This window comes from Homarus americanus, unplaced genomic scaffold (assembly GCF_018991925.1).
Source record: "Homarus americanus isolate GMGI-L3 unplaced genomic scaffold, GMGI_Hamer_2.0 scaffold33468, whole genome shotgun sequence".
Classification (NCBI taxonomy): domain Eukaryota; kingdom Metazoa; phylum Arthropoda; class Malacostraca; order Decapoda; family Nephropidae; genus Homarus; species Homarus americanus.
This window is the reverse complement of record NW_024714177.1, coordinates 5,954,462-5,975,165: the sequence shown is the minus strand read 5'-3', so window position 1 is coordinate 5,975,165 and position 20,704 is coordinate 5,954,462. Positions and strand designations below refer to the sequence as shown.

Sequence of the window (20,704 nt, the reverse complement as noted above, 5' to 3'; positions counted from 1 at the left end):
GAAAATATATATTAACTTTTGATCCACAACAAACAGACAGATACGTGAAACACAGCATAAATAATGGTTAAGTTAAATATTGATTGATATAAATACTAAATACTCCCTCTTACTGCTCCAATAAAATGCATATTGTGATTATGTTACAGATCGTAATATCAGAACGACACGATTCCCTGGCCACCCTCGTGAGCCCGGAGAAGCAGTCAACCCTATACCTTAACCTCTCACGAAGATCCAAACTCGAGGTGCAGGTGACGTCTCCCAGCGCCTCATCCACCCACCCACCCGGTAGTCACAAGGTGCTCCATTAACATGAAGCAAACTGTACTTGATGGCGCACCACACAGGTCCAGAGATCTTGCGATCAACGTAATGCTGAGGTGTGGAGGCCATGCGTTGATTACTCGCTCACATGTTAATCGAAACCAAATGCATAACACGCCTCCACACTCACACACATTCAAACATAAATCTACACATACGGTTACATCTAAATACACATACTCTCACATCTAAATATATATTCACTTACATGTACAGTCAGTATATAAAAATATCTAGAACCCAAGTCCGGTGTAACTGAAATGAACAATAACTTCAGACACTGATGTATGGGATAGGATGGTACAGTGACTCTGATTATAGAAAATCCTTCCTCGTACAATGTTCTGTGATAAAAGTTTATAAAACATTACCACATAATATTACGAATTAAATTAAGCATTCATGTGCAATGTATTATTTTAATGATGAATAAATATCGATGTATTTGTGCAACATGTTAGGAGGGTTGTTGTAAACCTCGAGATGAGTTGCCGTTTCATAATATTGACTGTGGGAAACAACCATTAACCAGTAATGAATCAGTACAGCCCAACACTTGTTCGAATACACAGATGAAGGACCGGATCAGTTCTCTATGATACTCAATAAATTTACATATATCTGAAACACTTATAACTCAACAACATTGTGACAACAGTGTGGCTATATTTTACCATTAATATCGGTATCAATGAAATACCACGATTACGCTCAAGTATAACTAAAAGGTTCGTGTTGAGAGAGACGAGTGTGTAAACACTCCCATAGGCACCAGCTAGTCATGTTTCGTTATATAATTCATCTCATAAATTAAAACCATCCCATTATGTACTTACACATACTAAAGAATCATTTATATTCTACATACAACCAAGATTACGTTACATACATCATACACAGGGACGACATAGGCATGGAGCTATCGTGAAGAGCGATTACAACAACACTGCCACACAAGAGCAGCAGACACACCAATACGCGACGATAACCACAGGAATACGTTTTAAACCTTCACCCGGTGTTTCTGATAGTTACACTCACAGTCGGGGTAGAGATACTTTTTGCTGACTGTACACACACACACACACACACACACACACACACACACACACTTACCCTACACAAACCACACACAACACAAGCGTAACACCCTCTCGGTGACTACGGAGGGGTGTAAAATACTCCAAACACCCCTGTGAGATCACTTCCCAATGGCCTTCAGGCACCAGTTCGGACAGGGTAATTACAACTCCGTTAACAAGGCAGTCTGAGTGAGGGAAGGAGGGATGGTGTGTGTGTGTGTGTGTTTATTGCAGGGGAGACTTGTAACGTGATAAGGACAGCTAATTAAAGCGAGAAACAGTCACGGCAGGACACGACTATTCCCTCCCTCCCTCCCTCCCCCAGCGTCCACTTGTCGTCTTCCACTCGTTGCGAAACTCTGCCGCCGCCACTTGAGTCTATCGTGGCTCTGGTTACCTTGAAATCAGTCAAGTAAGATTTCAAACTAGTACCATCCCAGCTGACGGATGACCTTCCCAGCTATTGGATAACCCTCCCAGCTGACGGATAACCCTCCCAACTGACGGATAACCTTCCCAACTGACGGATGACACTCCCAACTGACGGATGACACTCCCAACTGACAAATGACACTTCCAACTGACGGATAACCCTCTCAACTGACGGATGACCCTCTCAACTGACGGATGACACTCCCAACTGACGGATGACACTCCAAACTGACGGATGACTCTACCAGCTGATGACGGTGTTAAAGAGGGTGTCGGCGGTGTCGGCAGGGTGATACATGTGAGGCAGCTGTGATATACTGGCTGGGAGGATACGGTCAAGACGCACCACCCCACAACACGTTATATATGGCCTTAATATTGCACACTAAAGGGAGGGGAGGAGGGGGTGGTATTGCTTCATTTAGGGGGGGAGGGTGAGGGGTGGTGTAAGGGGGGGGTGTTTCTTTTTAGCTTATATGAAGGTGTGGAATGGGAAGAAGAGATGGTAGAAGGGATGGGAGAATGGAACAGTATGGTGAGGATCCATCTTTCTTCTTTCTTTCTCTGCTTCCCTCTTTCTCTCCTTCCTTCCCTCCCTCCCTCCCCCTCTCTCTCTCTCATGTCCTTTTTCTTCTGCTTTATCTTGACTCCACTTATTCTTGCCCTTTGATCTCATTTCTCTCCTGTGTAATTATGCTCTCTCTTACCTTTCCCTTCAATTTCTTTCTCTATCAGATTTCTCTTCTATATCCTTCCTCCCTCTTTTATTCTCTCCTTGTCTTACTCTCCCACCACCTCCCACCATCACCACTCACCTCTGCCTCATTGTTCATTTCCCACCTCTATAAATCATCGACATTTTTTACTTCTATCTCTTCCTTCCTCTCCCACCTCCATCCAGTACCTCCTCCCCTCTTCCTCCCACCTCCTTCCAGTACCTCCCCTCCCTTTCCTCTCACCTCCACCCCCAGTACCTCCTCCTCTTCCTCCCACTCCTCCAGCACCTCTCCATAATCCCTCCAAGGAGTCCAGAGATAAAATCGTAAAACAGGTCCTCAAGCATATCAAAAGAGCGACCGAAGGAGTGAAGAACAATGCCACACGTAACATGAGCGTCTTGGCTGGGGTAATTAGTTGAGCTGATCACGAAGACAAGGAGCTAAATAGTCATTACCTCAATACTAAGACGAGCCTTGGAGTATTCACGTGATATATGACTTCTTTTTTTTTACGAGTGTAGTGTATTGTTGTGATCCCTAAGACCTAGATGCTGTTTGGAAATATATTCATACCATAAATCTACATCACCAAGCTAGAGTGCTGGCCCGAGAAGCAATATATACCACCTCTTCCACATGCCGCTTCACTGTACGTACAGAAAAGAGACGATGGTTTGGTAAGAGTTTCACAATACTGTATCTGGAAAATTACCTTATCCCATTATCCATTACTGTACGTTAAAAGTGTCTTGAATGTGTCCACTCCCCAGACGACACAGGCTGCCAGGACGCGCTAAGACCTCTCCCTCAACAAGTCACGTCAGGTTGTGTCCTTTATCTCCGGCCCTACGAGGACTTTTGTGTTGAGAGAATCCCGTATTATTAAGAATAAAATCCGCTATATGTCAGAGTCCGAGCTTGACCTACTGTAGTGCGTCGGGTGTTCATAATACCTGAGCCAAATGAGACTGAGTAGACCCATGATGTTTGTTCTCAATGTACACAAATGATGTTGGCATTTGAATGATTAAGCTATTATGACTAAACTAATTTCTAAGGCTAATAGGCACGCCATTGTTTGTGTTTATCAATATATACAAAAACTACGTCAGCAGTTAAGCACACAGGATCCATGACAATGAGAAATATTTACTTTTTGTATTATATTTAATGGTGAGTGCGGCGGGGAGTGGATACAACATTTGCCTCCTGGCCAAGGACTCGCTGGTTCGATATCGGGGCACTCCTAGTCCATCCAGCTGTAAATGAGTACCTAACTTTACGTTTGGAGAAGTGAAAACTGTAGGGTGCATTTTTCGGCCAAGTTGCAGCCTTGCGGACCGAGGGTCTAATATACAGTGCGCTGTATCCACAGTCATGCCTGTGATACCTACTTTCACTTTTTACAATTGTAAACTGAAGAAACCATGAAGTAACTCACCATCCACACATCACTGTACTGAAAATGTGGATCCCGAAGGCCCGTCAGGGGCAGTGCGGACACAACAACTGTAAGCCATATACAATACAGGTATACAAGGAGGCAGTGTGGCCGGCACTGCACTCGATCGCCTTCACTTTTCAACTGTAAAGTTAGGAAGCTAATTCCAACTCGGTGGACTAGGAGTGCACTGGCATCAAACCAGCGACTCGTAGAACGGAGTTGAGCTCAGTATCCACTCGGCCGCCACACCACCATCTGCATATTTTCCCTCCACAGTTCCAGATTAAAAATATGAATTAGTTAATCATTCGGCGAGCAGAAAAGTATCACTAGTTTTATGCGAGACGCAATAATGATTCAAACAATTGTAATTTAAACTGCGATTCTGCATCAAATTACTGAATTAATATTGCGAACTGTAATGAACTAGACTCCACTGATTATAAGTGAGAATAATGATTATGACAAATGAAATTCAAGCCGTAATTATGCATCAGATTATTAATATTACCAAGTGTACTGAACTAAGCTTCACCGATTTCAAGTGAAAATAATTGTGACAGCTGTACCGTCTGACTATCACACTATTAATTTTACCTGCTGGAACTGTACTGAATTAGGCCTAATGGCTGAACAAATATTAACACAAATGGTATAGCCCATTTCCTACGTCACACATGATGACTGACCTGTCCTTTTTCTTATATTACCCACACAGCAAAAAGACACCTATCAACCTATTAATTATTTCTAGACATTCAAATACAAAGACATCAAGGACTCCCCAGTGAACTACCATGTATTGTTTACGAGTTAACTATTACAGGTTACAGCGACTCAATACAGTACAGACGTGGACGGGACAGTGGCGGGTTATGAGAGCCACCGAGTTTTATCAGTGTATCTCTCTTCTGATGACACACACACCTCGTCCACCACTGTAAACAACATGACTCTTCTGTAATGAGGCCAAAGTGACCTTCCTGTAGACAGATGCGTGACCACTTTACGTATATCATACACTGACAGTATGGTGTGTGTGTGTGTGTGTGTGTGTGTGTGTGTGTGTGTGTGTGTGTGTGTGAGGTGTGGCTACGGTCCTCCCCTAGACTCACCTGGGTGTGACGTCGGGGCGAGGGTGCGGCCGTCGATGGTCCAGGAGGTGACGGAAACGTGTCGGGAGACGGTGGGCGGCACGTCACAGGTAAACACGGCTGGCCCGCCCACCACGCCCGCAGCATCACTCACGCCCACCTCGAATCTCTGCATCACCACTGTGGGCGGGGAAAAAGATAGGTCGTGTTATCACAATCACCATCAACACCATCATTTCTAATCACTATAGCGAATTATTTTTCCTATATTTACCATGCTGTATTTATCATCATAATTACTATCATTATTACGGTGGATAAATTCAGGGTTGGGTGAAGGCGGGGCGGGACTAACTAGGTGTGGGAGAGAGACATACAGGTAATGTGACACCGTAGAGGAATGTGTCTGACGGGAGGAGACACACACAACTGAGTTACGAGTGACAGTGAACGAGACAGATTTTTATTTTGGCACTAACTATGGGTGTGAGGTGAGAGCGATTTATAAACATGTACATAAAACAATAAATATTCTCCTTCCTTTACTCGTTCTCCGTATCTCGAGGAAGAGGAGACAGGAGGAGGAAGAGACGGTCTGTAAGCAAGAGAAAACTAGTAATAATTAAAGATTACAGCTGAAAAAATACGGAAACACACAAAAGAAAAATAAATAACACAGGGAGAAATGTGGATGAGTAACAAAGAGAATGAGAAGGAATAAGGTGGGGATATTCAAGATCTAAGTGGATAAAGGTAGAAGAAACAGAGAAGAAACGTTGGACTGAGGAAAAGTGGAGAAAAGAAAGGAGGGAGGTAAAAATAATCAGAAGAAGAATGGAAGAACAAATAATAATAATAATAATAATAATAATAATAATAATAATAATAATAATAATAATAATAATAATAATAATAATAATAATAAATAAATAAATAATAATAATAAACAACAATAAATATAATCAACGACTGATAATAAAATACAATTATTATGCCCAGAACAAATTAAATCTGCAGTGACAATGGCCGCGTTACTCAGAGAAGGTGTCTGGGAGCACCACTTAAGAGGTCGCCTCACCGCTGTTAATGTTTAATGAAATAAAAAGACAACAAGTGCCTCTGTGTGTGTGTGTGTGTGACACAACACAAACACCCCAACACCTACAGAGTCACATGCATCAACACTACCGCGACGCCATACTCCTGCGACATATTTTCTGAACACCTCTACAATAACGATACACACACACACACACACACACACACACACACACACACACACACACACACACACACACACACACACACACACGTCCCTAATTCTAGAAACTTAATTAACTTTTCCTCAAATTCCCCAAACTTTTCCCGAATTTGTTTAATAATGGTTGCCCCTCGTGTAACGAGGATGGCCGGCCCTAGGGCCACCTAGGCATGAATTTGTTTAAGGTGTAGAAGCTGTCGCCAACACTCCAACCACACACTAAGTTATCGAGCTGCATGGCCCAGTGTCAGGGCATAGTCCAAGAAGACCGGACAACTCGCCAACTGCACTGGCTTACCATTACCCCGGAACACGATCCGCAAATCGATTAACATCCAGGTTCCCAATTACTGCTGGATAGACAGAGGCAAATGGTGTAAAGAAACTTGCCCATAGTTTCACCCTGCCCGGGGATCGAACCCGGGTCCGTTCGCTTGCGAGGCGAGTATGCTGACCATTACACACACAAACATCATAACACAACTTCTTTAAGAGGCTTTGTTATTTTCTTTCCTCTCCCTAATCATCAATAATTGAAGAGGGGGAGGGGAGGGGAGGGAGGGGAGGGGAGGGAGGGAGAGGGGAGGGAGAGGAGAGGGGAGGAGGAGAGGGGGGGGACGCCACCTCCGCACCCTAAAGTTTCATTGTAATTATAATTTTTTTATTATCGGTGGAGATCGACGGCCAGGCAGCCCCATCACTTTAAAATGCCATCACATTGCCTGATCCCATTGTGTCGAGTGCAGAGTGCAATCACATTTTTTATGGCGCTTGTTGGGTGGCGTAGAGAGGGATGGATGTGGTGGAGAGGGATGGATGTGGTGGAGAGGGGTGGGTGGGGTGCAGTGGAGAGGGATGGGTGGGTTGGAGAGGGATGGGTGGGATGGAATGAAAAGTTTTTGGGGGGGTGAAGGGGATGGGTCGGGTGGAGAGGAAAATGGGTGAGGAGGTGACGGGTTGGAGGTAAGAACTTGCTGTTGTTCAATATATGTATTACTGTATATATTTACAAGATGTGTCTGAAGTTAGTTTACTTTAGTTTACAGAGATATCAAATGGGTAACATAAGACATTCCTCCGATCCACGTGTCTATCTGACTACTGACCACAAGACACTGTGAAAAGTCCCACAATGCACCCTGTTAGTGTCTTGTTCTGGTGTAGTCTCATGCACTCCAACATGACGCGGTGCTCTGCCTTCCCTAACAGTGACCCTACCACAATCGTTCTCCCCTCCTACGCTCTCCTCATTCCCATCCCTTCCTTCTCCACTCTCTTCCTAACAATTCTTGCTGCCTCTTTCCCGCCGCCTTCACAGGAGACTCTTGAAGATGGTGTACTGTAATCAAGTCCCACAAAAGGCTGGGTGATGTACATATCTCATTAGGGTTAACCAGACGAAAAAATTCAAGATAAAGGGAAGAGTTGAGCATTTTATCTTTATACACCAGGTAATTGGATTATTCAACCTCATTACCTTACCGTAAAACTGTACGTGCGCTCAGAATAAAGAACGAGAATCGGTGAAATGCCAATTTCAAGGCTTGCTACATCCACCAGTGAGGCGCCTGCCTGTGTCATGCTAGATAACCTAATTTCCAGAACTGCGTTAAGAGAAAGCTTTATTGTTACACCGGATCATATGGGTTATGATTCCAGTGATAAATGTATCAATAAATTACAAGGAATACCTTTAATGGACCAATTTAATACACGAACGGTGATCCTTCTGCAATTAAAGGATCTCTTGAACTGCACGAGCGCTTTAGTTCAGTCCGGGGTAGAGATGGAGGACGTGAAGCAGCGTGTCAGTAGTCAGGCCGCGTCATCACCTTACTTCCTCGTCTAATATTCTACTGTGAATAGTACCAACAGGGAGGCTGATAAGGCTTTTCCGTGCTGTAATACTCGCTTGGCATGAATATGTATGTATGACACCCCCCACACACATGCCACATTCCTTTGTCACTTGTACTCCTTGAACACTTTACATTCCTAAACACGTCCATGTGGTGCATCATCGTTCAACAAATGATACATTAACTAACACAATAGTAGGCCAGATGCAGAGTTCTGCCACAACGTGAGCGATATACGCAACACTACTGTGCCTGCAGGATTCGAACCCACGCAACCAATAATGTTTTCATACGGTGCAAAATCACCTATCAACACGAAGGAGACTGTCCCTGTCGTCATGGTGAAGGGTTCCGACCATCTGATATTCGTAGAAGGGGGAAGGGCTGCCTCCTACACAAGGCGACAACACCGAGAAATATTGCATTCATATCACACCACCTACCCACATACACACACCGTCAAGAGCTCAGTTAGTGTGCTGGTTTACTCTAAAGGTGTTCCTCTCTGTTGTGGTCAATAAACCAAGACCCTCCCACGTCAGTCTACACCAAGTGGACCAAAACGTGTGCTGTCCCTCACCGGCTTCACCTCTTGGGGGACAACTAAAAATATCCTGATCAGCCACAACTTTTCTAAGCATCAAAAATTAGCTTATCTGGTCATGAATAACCTTAAGACCCTCCACCTACTTGTTTACTTGAGATCACAGGAGAATTAGACACCCCAGCTTATTTCATCTGACGATTAAAATAAACCCAACGCTAAGCTTAACCTCTCCTCGCCTAATCCTCTCCCAGGTAGTGTTACAGTGTTTTCATTTTCAGGTACAATAAGCTGACGTGTGTAATCTTCAGGTGATCCTAGGTTGTTTTTTATTATTAAACAAATTAATAATCTATTTGATGGATGAAATTTGTCAGAATTTTAATTAATTATGAGAAGAGGGTGAGTGTCCTTGTTGGTGTACACAGAGGGTGAGTGTCCTTGTTGGTGTACACAGAGGGTGGGTGTCTTTGTTGGTGTACACAGAGGGTGAGTGTCCTTGTTGGTGTACACAGAGGGTGAGTGTCCTTGTTGGTGTACACAGAGGGTGAGTGTCTTTGTTGGTGTACACAGAGGGTGAGTGTCCTTGTTGGTGTACACAGAGGATGGGTGTGTCCTGTTGGTGTACACAGAGGTGGTGGGTGTCCTTGTTGGGTGCACACAGAGGGTGAGTGTCCTTGCTGGTGTACACAGAGTGGGTGGGTAACTCTGCTGGTGTACACAGAGGGGTGGGTGTCCTTGCTGGTGTACACAGAGGGTGAGAGGTCTTTGTTGGTGTACACAGAGGGTGAGTAACCTGTTGGTGCACAGAGGGGTGGTGTCCCATGGTGTACACAGAGGGTGAGTGTCCTTGTTGGTACACAGAGGGTGAGTGTCCCTTGTTGGTGTACACAGAGGGTGAGTGGTTCTGCTGGTGTACACAGAGGGAGAGTGTCTTGTTGGTGCACACAGAGGGTGGGTGTCCTTGCTGGTGCAATACAGGGTGGGTGTCCTTGTTGGTGTGCACAGAGGGTGAGTGTCTTGTTGGTGTACACAGAGGGTGAGTGTCCTTGTTGGTGCACACAGAGGACGTCATTTGCCTCTGTCTACCCAGCAGTAATTGGGAACCTGGATGTTAGTCGATTTGCGGATCGTATTCCTGGGTAATGGTTAGCCAGTTGGCGAGTTGTCATGCAGCTCGTTAACTCAGGGTGTGGTTGTTGTGTTGGCGACAGCTTCTACACCTTAAACAAATTTACGCCTCGGTGGCCCTTGGACCGGCCATCCTCGTTACAAGAGGGGCAACTATTATTATTTATGTATGTATGTATGTATGTATGTATGTGTGTGCGTTTAGTTCCCCTCTCCCATCATCCATTCAGTTATTCTGGGTCCTCCCTTCCCTTGGTCTTCGTCTTGCTTGGTTCTGGCCCTCACCCCTCCCAGGCGTTCATCATATCCTCTTCTTCCTCCTCCTCATCCCCCCCCTCCTCCTCCCCCTCCTACACCTCTTCCTCCTCCCCCTCCCACTTCCTACACCTCTTCCTGCTCCTCCTCACTCTGAGACGGTCAAGCAAAAAAAAAATTAATCCCACAAACTCGAATATGACGGGATCCTGTCTGCTCCATCTGTCTGTCTGTCTGTCTATCTGTCCGTCTCGATAACTTTAACCTACACTGATCAATGATAAAATGCCCCCAATTCATCTACAAAGTTAAAAATACGATCCAGTCGTCCTTGTGTCGGAAAAATCTACAGCATGTGTCCGATTTTTTTTCTTCCTGAATATTGATGAATGCAGAGACAGACACACATACAGACAGATTAATTTAGGTCATGTAAATTGTATCTCGTTGTCTGTCTGTCTGTCTGTATGTTTACCAGTTTGATTTTTTACTGTACGCGTGTATATCTCCTGATTAGAACGTTTCTGTCTGTCTGTTTGTCAATCTGCTCTCAAAATTCCGTCTAGTTTCATGTCTTTCTGTTTAACTCTGTCTACGATTGTCTGTCTGTCTGTCCGTCATTCTACCACCGAATGTCTGCTTGTCTGTCACCTGTCCAACTTTCCTTCTGTCTATCGTTTTGCCTCTAATTGCCTATCTATCTACCTGTCAACCGTTCTACATCTGTCTACCTGTCTCTCTTGCTAAATAGGCGCCTGTCTATATTTTTTTTTTAATCTACGATATTTCACTCACTGCCCTTGACTAGATCCAAACAGTCCCAGCTTTTGCACACACAAGAGGGAAGAAAACGGTATTAAATAAGGGTGACGTTAATGTTCCCAGAAACTATAAAATTCGTCAAAAAAAAAAAATTAAATAAATAATTACTCAACTTTATAAAAAAAATAATTAATTACCTATTCATTTTAATTATTTATATTTGATTTTTTTTTATTCTGAGTGGGTAGGGAGCGATAGATAGATAGATAGATAGATAGATAGATAGATAGACAATACACAGACACAGTCAATCCTTCAGTCAGTCTGTGGTGTCTTTGAACGTTTACAGACATTAACTAACTGACTGGCTGACTGACTGACTGACTGACTGACTGACGACGGTAATTTTGACCATAAAATTCAGCCGCCTAAAATCATACAATAGGATCTCTCTCTCTCTCTCTCTCTCTCTCTCTCTCTCTCTCTCTCTCTCTCTACCACTTATATGTTACTTCTTTCCTTCCTTCCGTTTCTCAACTTTCCCTCTCTTGATCTGGCTGGCCTCTCTCCCTCACCCCTCCCTCTCTCCCTCACCCTCTCTCCCTCACCCTCTCTCCTCACCCTCTCCCTCTCCCTCTCCCTCTCCCTCTCCTCTCCCTCCTCTCCCTCTCTCCTCTCTCCCTCTCCCTCTCTCCCTCACCCTCTCCCTCTCTCCCCCTCACCCTCCCTCTCTCCTCACCCTCCTCCCTCTCCCTCCTCTCTCTCCCTCTCCCTCACCCTCTCCCCTCCCTCTCCTCTCTCTCCCTCTCCCTCTCTCCCTCTCACCCTCTCTCCCTCTCCCAGTGGAAAATGCAACACTCTACTGGCCTCGTTTCCCCCTCTCCTCCCCTTGCTGTATCCACCCCTCTCCTGTCAACACTACCACACCTCTCCCCTCTAACACGCCCACGCGACCCTCTCCCCTCACCCACACCCTCCACGTCGACTCTCCCCTCTCCCCACGCCTACATGAGTCTCCCCTCTCTCTCACGCCCACGCCACTTTACCCTCTTACATGGTAGGTTGTTAAAAGTGTCCTGTTATAATAGTGTCCTATAGGTGTCCTGTTATAATAGTGTCCTACAAGGTGTCCTGTTATAATAGTGTCCTACAAGGTGTCCTGTTATAATAGTGTCCTACAAGGTGTCCTGTTATAATAGTGTCCTACAAGGTGTCCTGTTATAATAGTGTCCTACAAGGTGTCCTGTTATAATAGTGTCCTACAAGGTGTCCTGTTATAATAGTGTCCTACAAGGTGTCCTGCTATAATAGTGTCCTACAAGGTGTCCTGTTATAATAGTATCCTACAAGGTGTCCTGTTATAATAGTATCCTACAAGGTGTCCTGTTATAATAGTGTCCTACAAGGTGTCCTGCTATAATAGTGTCCTACAAGGTGTCCTGTTATAATAGTGTCCTACAAGGTGTCCTGTTATAATAGTGTCCTACAAGGTGTCCTGTTATAATAGTGTCCTACAAGGTGTCCTGTTATAATAGTGTCCTACAAGGTGTCCTGTTATAATAGTATCCTACACGGTGTCCTGTTATAATAGTGTCCTACACGGTGTCCTGTTATAATAGTGTCCTACAAGGTGTCCTGTTATAATAGTGTCCTACATGGTGTCCTGTTATAATAGTGTCCTACAAGGTGTCCTGTTATAATAGTGTCCTACAAGGTGTCCTGTTATAATAGTGTCCTACAAGGTGTCCTGTTATAATAGTGTCCTACAAGGTGTCCTGTTATAATAGTGTCCCACAAATAGTGTCCTACAAGGTGTCCTGTTATAATAGTATCCTACAAGGTGTCCTGTTATAATAGTATCCTACAAGGTGTCCTGTTATAATAGTGTCCTACAAGGTGTCCTGCTATAATAGTGTCCTACAAGGTGTCCTGTTATAATAGTGTCCTACAAGGTGTCCTGTTATAATAGTGTCCTACAAGGTGTCCTGTTATAATAGTGTCCTACAAGGTGTCCTGTTATAATAGTGTCCTACAAGGTGTCCTGTTATAATAGTATCCTACAAGGTGTCCTGTTATAATAGTGTCCTACAAGGTGTCCTGTTATAATAGTGTCCTACAAGGTGTCCTGTTATAATAGTGTCCTACATGGTGTCCTGTTATAATAGTGTCCAACATAATGCTCTGTTAGAATGTCCTATTATAATATGGGTTAATACAGCCAGCCACACATTAACGTACAGTACATTAACTAGACAGATATATTTGACAGGAAAAAAAAAAGGTTACCCCAAAAAATAGATAGATAAACGTTCATGCAACAACGACCAATAACAAAATAACACACATAAAAAAAACACAAAAAACATTAAATACCCAAAAACTACAAAAAGCCAAACTACTAATTAAATAACTCACGTCTCTTCATTACTGCAGAATAATGGCCAAGTGTGTTAGTGTGAGAGAACAAAATTAACTCGTATGTTTGTGAGCGTTCTCTTCTGATTTATGAATTTGATTATAACACAAAACTCAGTGGGAGTAAATTTAGGGGAAGGTGAGGTGTTGAGGGGGGAGTGGGGAGGGGTGAGATGGGGGCGGGGTGGGTAGAGGGTGGGTCAGGGTTGAGTGGGTCAGGGTTGAGTGGGTCGTTGAAACAATTAACGTGAGTCTATCTTTATAATGAATCTTTGTTTAACTGCGTCATGGATGGAATATTATTGAATACAGTGAATTGGTGATAAGTTATTTACAGGTATAATGTGGTTATTGCTGCTTCTGATGTTGATGATGATGCCTCTATTTCTCTCACATATGTGGAGTGAACACCAGGGGCGGCCATCACTCACATTTATAGAGTCGAGTTCTTTGGTTAACAGGTAATGGCCGTGTATCGAAAATTGTTAGTAAGTTTGGGAAAGTTCATCTAATATGGCCGTTGGGGCTACTGTACACTGAATACTATGTCTCGGCACTACACTCTATGGCGAAAATTGTTAGTAAGTTTGGGAAAGTTCATCTAATATGGCCGTTGGGGCTACTGTACACTGAATACTATGTCTCGGCACTACACCACACAAAACTGGGTCAAGTGAGAGAGCCCCGGGGTAGAACCAGAGGCACTTGTACCAGAAGCCGCATCTCACAACCTGCGGAGCATATACCTGTTCAGGGTGATTCACAACTCATAATGGTTCAATTGCTAGCCACTGACAATCCATATGAGAGCGTAGTTAACACCCATTTGAGCACCTGGGTTACTGATTTCATTCTTCAGATCCTCGATATTAGGTGGTGCCCTTCCCACCTCACACACGTAGTCTCATCCAAAACCTTCGTACGGTTGTGACACAGAGTGTTAGAACCTGCCATCAGGGTGTTATTATTTTCTCAAATATCAAAGTGAAAAAAAAAATAGTTAAAAACATTTCATATGATTCCGGACATTTGGATCACACCGTTCAGTATATAACCGTAGCATTTTTACACTACTGTTTGTCAAGAGTTAACCCATTTGCCGTGTTAATGTCAATACACTATAGAATACCTTTGTTAATACTTCTACGATTAATATCATAATGTTTACACGCCAACCTCCACACCACAGCACACCGAGGCGAGGTTCTAAGCTCAGTAGTGGGCAGATCCACTATAATATTACAGTGCGGGCAAAATACATCACCTAGTTAAAGGGATCATTTATCAGCGTCATGACTGGACCATCAGTTGATTAGTGACGCTCGAATTTCCCGCTAATTGGCAAACTCATCAGTCAAGTCAATTAGCAGGGAACTTTTGACGTCATCAAGCAGTAGTCAATCAGTGATGGCCACTGACGTCACCGCTTGATGTCACTAATTGTTAACAACAAATCGCCGAGCAGATTTGCAAAGGTGAATATTATCCCATAACAATAAGGAACAAGCGCGCGCACACACACACACACACACACACATACTAAACAACAACAATAATCGTGAATAAATACTAATGCTAGCGGCACCAGTATGTTACACTGGAATGTGATTTTTTCGTTACGAATAATGAAACGCTGATGTGTGTGTGTGTGTGTGTGTGTGTGTGTGTGTGTGTGTGTGTGTGTGTGTGTGTGTTCGGTGTAGTGTATCAGTATGTCAAGTATGGAGCGTGTCAGGTGTGGTGCGTCAGATATGAAGCAGGTGTGGAGTGTGACAGGTGTGGAATGTGTCTGGTATGGAGTGCGTCTGGTGTGGAGAGTGTGAAGTGTGTCAGGTATGGAGTGTGTCAGTTGTGGTATGACAGGTGTAGTGTGTATCAGATGCGGAGTGTGCCAAATATGGAGTGTGTCAGGTGTGGAGTGCGTCAGGTGTGGAGTGCATCAGGTGTGGAGTGTGTCAGGTGTGGAGTGTGTCAGGTGTGGTGTGTCAGGTGTGGTGTGTATCAGGTATGGTGTGTATAAGGTATGGTGTGTATCAGGTAAGGTGTGTATCAGGTATGATGTGTATCAGGTAAGGTGTGTATCAGGTAAAGTGTGTATCAGGTAAGGTGTGTATCAGGTAAAGTGTGTATCAGGTAAAGTGTGTATCAGGTAAAGTGTGTATCAGGTAAGGTGTGTATCAGGTAAGGTGTGTATCAGGTAAGGTGTGTATTGTGTGTATCAGGTAAAGTGTGTACAGGGTGTATCAGGTGGTGTGTATCAGGTAAAGTGTGTACAGGTAGTGTGTATCAGGTAAAGTATCAGGTATGGTATATCAGGTAAAGTGTGTATCAGGTAAAGTGTGTATCAGGTAAGGTGTATCAGGTAAAGTGTGTATCAGGTAAAGTGTGTATCAGGTAAAGTGTGTATCAGGAAAAGTGTGTATCAGGTAAAGTGTGTATCAAAAGTGTGTATCAGGTAAAGTGTGTATCAGGTAAAAGTGTATCAGGTAAAGTGTGTATCAGGTATGGTGTATATCAGGTAAGGTGTATCAGGTAAAGTGTGTATCAGGTAAGTGTGTATCAGGTAAAGTGTGTATCAGGTAAAGTGTGTATCAGGTAAAGTGTGTATCAGGTGTGTATCAGGTAAAGTGTATCAGGTATGGTGTATATCAGGTAAGGTGTGTATCAGGTAAGGTGTGTATCAGGAAGTGCGTATCAGGTAAAGTGTGTATCAGGTAAAGTGTATCAGGTAAAGTGTGTATCAGGTAAAAGTGTGTATCAGGTAAAGTGTGTATCAGGTATGGTGTATATCAGGTAAGGTGTGTATCAGGTAAAGTGTACCAGGTAAAGTGTGTATCAGGTAAAGTGTATCAGGTAAAGTGTATCAGGTAAAGTGTGTACCAGGTGTATCAGGTAAAGGTGTATCAGGTAAAGTGTATCAGGTAAAGTGTATCAGTAAAGTGTATCAGGTAAAGTGTGTATCAGGTGCACAGGTATGGTGTATATCAGGTAAAGTGTGTATCAGGTGTGTGTATCAGGTAAGGTGTGTATCAGGTATGGTGTATCAGGTAAAGTGTGTATCAGGTAAAGTGTATCAGGTAAAGTGTGTATCAGGTAAAGTGTGTATCAGGTAAAGTGTGTATCAGGTAAAGTGTGTATCAGGTAAGGTGTGTATCAGGTAAAGTGTGTATCAGGTAAAGTGTGTATCAGGTAAGGTGTGTATCAGGTAAAGTGTGTATCAGGTAAAGTGTGTATCAGGTAAAGTGTGTATCAGGTAAGGTGTGTAACAGGTATGGTGTGTAACAGGTATGGTGTGTAACAGGTAAAGTGTGTATCAGGTAAGGTGTGTAACAGGTATGGTGTGTATCAGGTAAGGTGTTTATCAGGCGGAGTTGTAACAGGTATGGTGTAACAGGTAAAGTGTGTATCCAGGTAAGGTGTGTAACTGAGTATGGTGTGTATCAGACAGTGTATCAGGTAAGGTGTGTAACAGGTAAAAAGTGTGCTTAATAGGTAAGGTGTGTAACAGGTATGGTGTGTATCAGGTATGGTGTGTATCAGGTAATGTTTGTATCAGGTAAGGTGTGTATCAGGTATGGTGTGTATCAGGTAAGGTGTGTATCAGGTAAGGTGTGTATCAGGTAAAGTGTGTATCAGGTATGGTGTGTATCAGGTATGGTGTATATCAGGTAAGGTGTGTATCAGGTATGGTGTGTATCAGGTATGGTGTGTATCAAGTGTTGGTGTAAGACAACATTGTACTTAAGGGGTTTAACTGGTGTTATTAGTTGGCAGAAATTCTATTAAGGTAAAACCTCAGGAGCAACATTCTTCCCTAAATTTATGAACAGTTCAGAAAATTGGAAGATCGGTAGAGATTTGCTTTCCACCATACCATACTTTCTCTTCCCAAATAAACACACACACGACACGATTACTTTCCTGGGCTATTTTTATCTATAAGTATCTTTTTACTGTTCAATAGTTATCGTAAGGTGAGAGACAATGGATTCTTCAAGAGTCGTAATAATATAATACACAAGCTCTGCCTTCTGTCGTTTTTTGATACCACACACACACACACACACACACACACACACACACACACACACACACACACACACACACACACACACACACACACACACACACACACACACACACACACACACACACACACACACACACACACACACACACACACACACACAGACACACACACACACACACACACACACACACACAGGCGAAGAAAAACTATAGTGTTAAGCTGTGAAGATAAACTATAATGTTAAACTGTGAAGATAAACTATAGGATTAAGCTATGAGGTTTAGCTTGGAGATTAAACTGTGAGGTTAAGCCATATGGTTCAAGTAAAGGAATGGACCAGAAGGAGGCTGAAGAAGATTCCATTACCACACGGAACGGGGACTAAAAATCTTACGACGACGACCAATTTATAACTTTATTTGAATTGTTTTTTATCACCCTTAATTTTAAATGTACATAACTCGTGCCATTTAACAACATAATAATACAACAAATGGTGTAGTTGGTGTGTGTGTGTGTGTGTGCGTGCGTGTGTTGGGTTGGTTGGTGTGGTGTTTTAGGTTGGTGATGCTGGTAAGCGAGGACTGGTAACATCCGAAGGGGTGGGCGAATGGCACCAAGGTTGGGTCGAGTTGATCACCCTCTCACCCTCCCCCATCCTCTCAACCTCTCCCTCACCCTCTCATCCGTCCCTCACCCTCTCATCCGTCCCTCACCCTTCTCTCACACATCACCCCCCTCAACCTTCCTGCCTCTCATCCATCCTTCCTCCTCTCACCCTCCCTCATCCTCTCACCCTCTACTTCATCTCTCCCCCACACATCATCCTGTCTCCCCTCCCACCTCCTCCCTCATCCATTTTTCTCATGTACAAAATATCCAAGCACACTCGCCCGTCCTCCTGCTGTGATAACTGAGAACTATTTCCATTTCGAACATTAGTTGTCAACATTGGTACGATAAATTAACCTTCAAACACACTTTTAACACACCCTGTAACTGTCGTAATGTAAACAACTGAAATGATGTCAGGGTGATGTTAAGGGGAGGTGATGTGACGTAAGGAGACACGGGAGGAGAGGTCTCTGTGCGCGCTGGACAGAGGACAGGAGACAGTAGCACCGCTACAACGCTTGACCCACATAAACCTTGGCACTATACTAACGTCTCTTACACTTTGCTTGGGGATAAATAAAGTGGAAGATTTACTGTGTAACCAACTGTTTCAGCCTTACATTGTCCACGGCAGGACAGGTATTATTCACGCCACGTTAGATGAATGAAAAGCGTCCATACTACATCAGTTAATCTATGTAAACGTTGCCAGACCAGGTAATGAGTCAAATTATATCATTGTAGTCCCAGACTACTGTGTGCACCTCACGTCTCACCCAGTAACTTGAGAGGCTTTGGATTCACGTACAGATACTCTCGGGGTTCACACCTCACGGAAATAATGGATTGACAATGCTGAGTGTACTAGTCGGAAATGTCCCCAACTGTACCTCGTGACCACTTGGGGTGATTTATTACAAACTTCTGAAGTATAGTTATATCCCAGGAGGAGAAGCTGGATATTTGAATTTATATTACACGGTGCTGTGTTCATAAGGTGTGTTCCCTTCAAAAAAATCAAAGAACTCACATCAAAGAGACATGACACATCACTCGTATTTTCTGTCGTAGTTTTATAAGACTTGGGATTGAGCGGATGAAATTCTAATTATAAAATGTTTGATATTTTTTTTTTCAATTTCCAGGAAATGTTTCCACCACAATTTTTAACTAAATATATAGCTTGTATTAGTGAACCTGTAATAAATTATAAAATACTAAATCAAGTATCTGTGTAAAGTTTCATTCGTCTAAAGGACTTTTACCGTCCTCGAGTGGACGAACTTGAAGCGGGCAATAAACTTTACGGCGGTGGCTGATGTTGACCACCTGAAGCTGAAGTGTACTGATGGTGACCTATCACGTGCGTGTGTGTGTGTGTGTGCCAGTGTGTGTGTGTGTGTGCCAGTGTGTGTGTGTGTGTGCCAGTTAAGACATATAGAGCTAACGGCGCACCTAAAATTAAATTTGAGACAAATACAAAAATAAAGAGACCGAGAACCTTACTATACAACACCTTCCTTAGTCCTACATTATATGACTTCACTTCCCTGACTAAAACAAAACAAAAAATAATAATTACGGGTTAAAAAAGTCGGACTGTCGCATCACTTATTTAACAGGAAGCAGTTAAAGTCTGTTTATATTCCTAATTTTTTGGAATCAAGTAGTTTACCGGAGTGTCATGTCTTATATATACGTGGGTTTTTTACCACTATTTTTTTTTCCTAGGTACAGTCGCAGATAAAAGTTCGCTCCCCATGATGAAAATGAGTCGTGGGAATGAGTCTACGAACTTACTTACCCTGGCTGCGGTTGTGCTGGTTCATCTCATTTGGGGTCGACACTGTTTCATTTTGGGAGGGAGCGAACTTTTGACCCCGACTGTAGATATACTCGGTTCCACCCGTTTGGCATTCATTCGTTGACTAACATCTTTTCACATCACTAATTCCTTTTGCATATTATTATCATCATTTACATTTTAGTTACGTTTATCATTTATCCCTCTCAGTGTCGACGGTATATATATATATTTAAACTCCTTAAACTTGAAGAAAATTTGTCAGGGTTGGTAATGAAATGGGTAGAGGGAGAACGATAAACCTCTTAATAAATTCCATACTAGCTTCCTCCTGGTGACTACTGACGGTCGTATACACCCCAGGGATAAAGCTGGTTTGGTTTAATGGTAGCTATGGTTGGAGTATAACACAGCTACCTACCATACCCTTCCTCCCCAACCACGAGTCGACCCAAGTATAGTGCATAGCCAAAGTTGTGACACTAATTACTACACTAAATGTTACCTTAATTATAATTATATACTTTTCACTGTATTAATATAACAACAAGTCAATTCATCCCAGGGTGGCCATCTTCACCTCCATTATGAAAACCTCCACCACTATCACCATGGTAACCTCCACACCTCCCACACCCCACCTACTCCTTGGGGTCAGCAGGTAACGCAATAGCGGGTAAGGTGTGGAGGGTGAGGGAGGGAGGGAGGGAGAGGAGGATGTGGAGGAGGAGGAGAAGGAGAGGATGGGAGAAGAGGAGAAGGATGGTGGGAAAGAGGAAGAGGAGGAGGATGTGGATATCGTCAGACAATTCCATTTCCTCTCTCTCTCTCTCTCTCTGTCTGTCTCTCTCTCTGCTTTCTATCTACCTTGCATCATTCTTCCTGTAACTCCTCTCTATCTTTACCCTGTCCCTCTATCTCTCTTTCTCT

At 43.4% G+C, this 20,704-nt stretch overlaps 1 protein-coding gene across 1 annotated transcript in view; it reads right to left on the bottom strand.

Annotated features, from left to right (window-relative positions):
• Positions 1-20,704, bottom strand: part of LOC121876067 (Down syndrome cell adhesion molecule-like protein Dscam2) — a 168,912-nt gene that overhangs the window by 77,467 nt on the left and 70,741 nt on the right. The window contains exon 4 of the mRNA XM_042380975.1: positions 5,120-5,278. Within this exon, the coding sequence (XP_042236909.1) occupies positions 5,120-5,278 (159 nt within the window). The remainder of the gene's footprint in view (positions 1-5,119; positions 5,279-20,704) is intronic.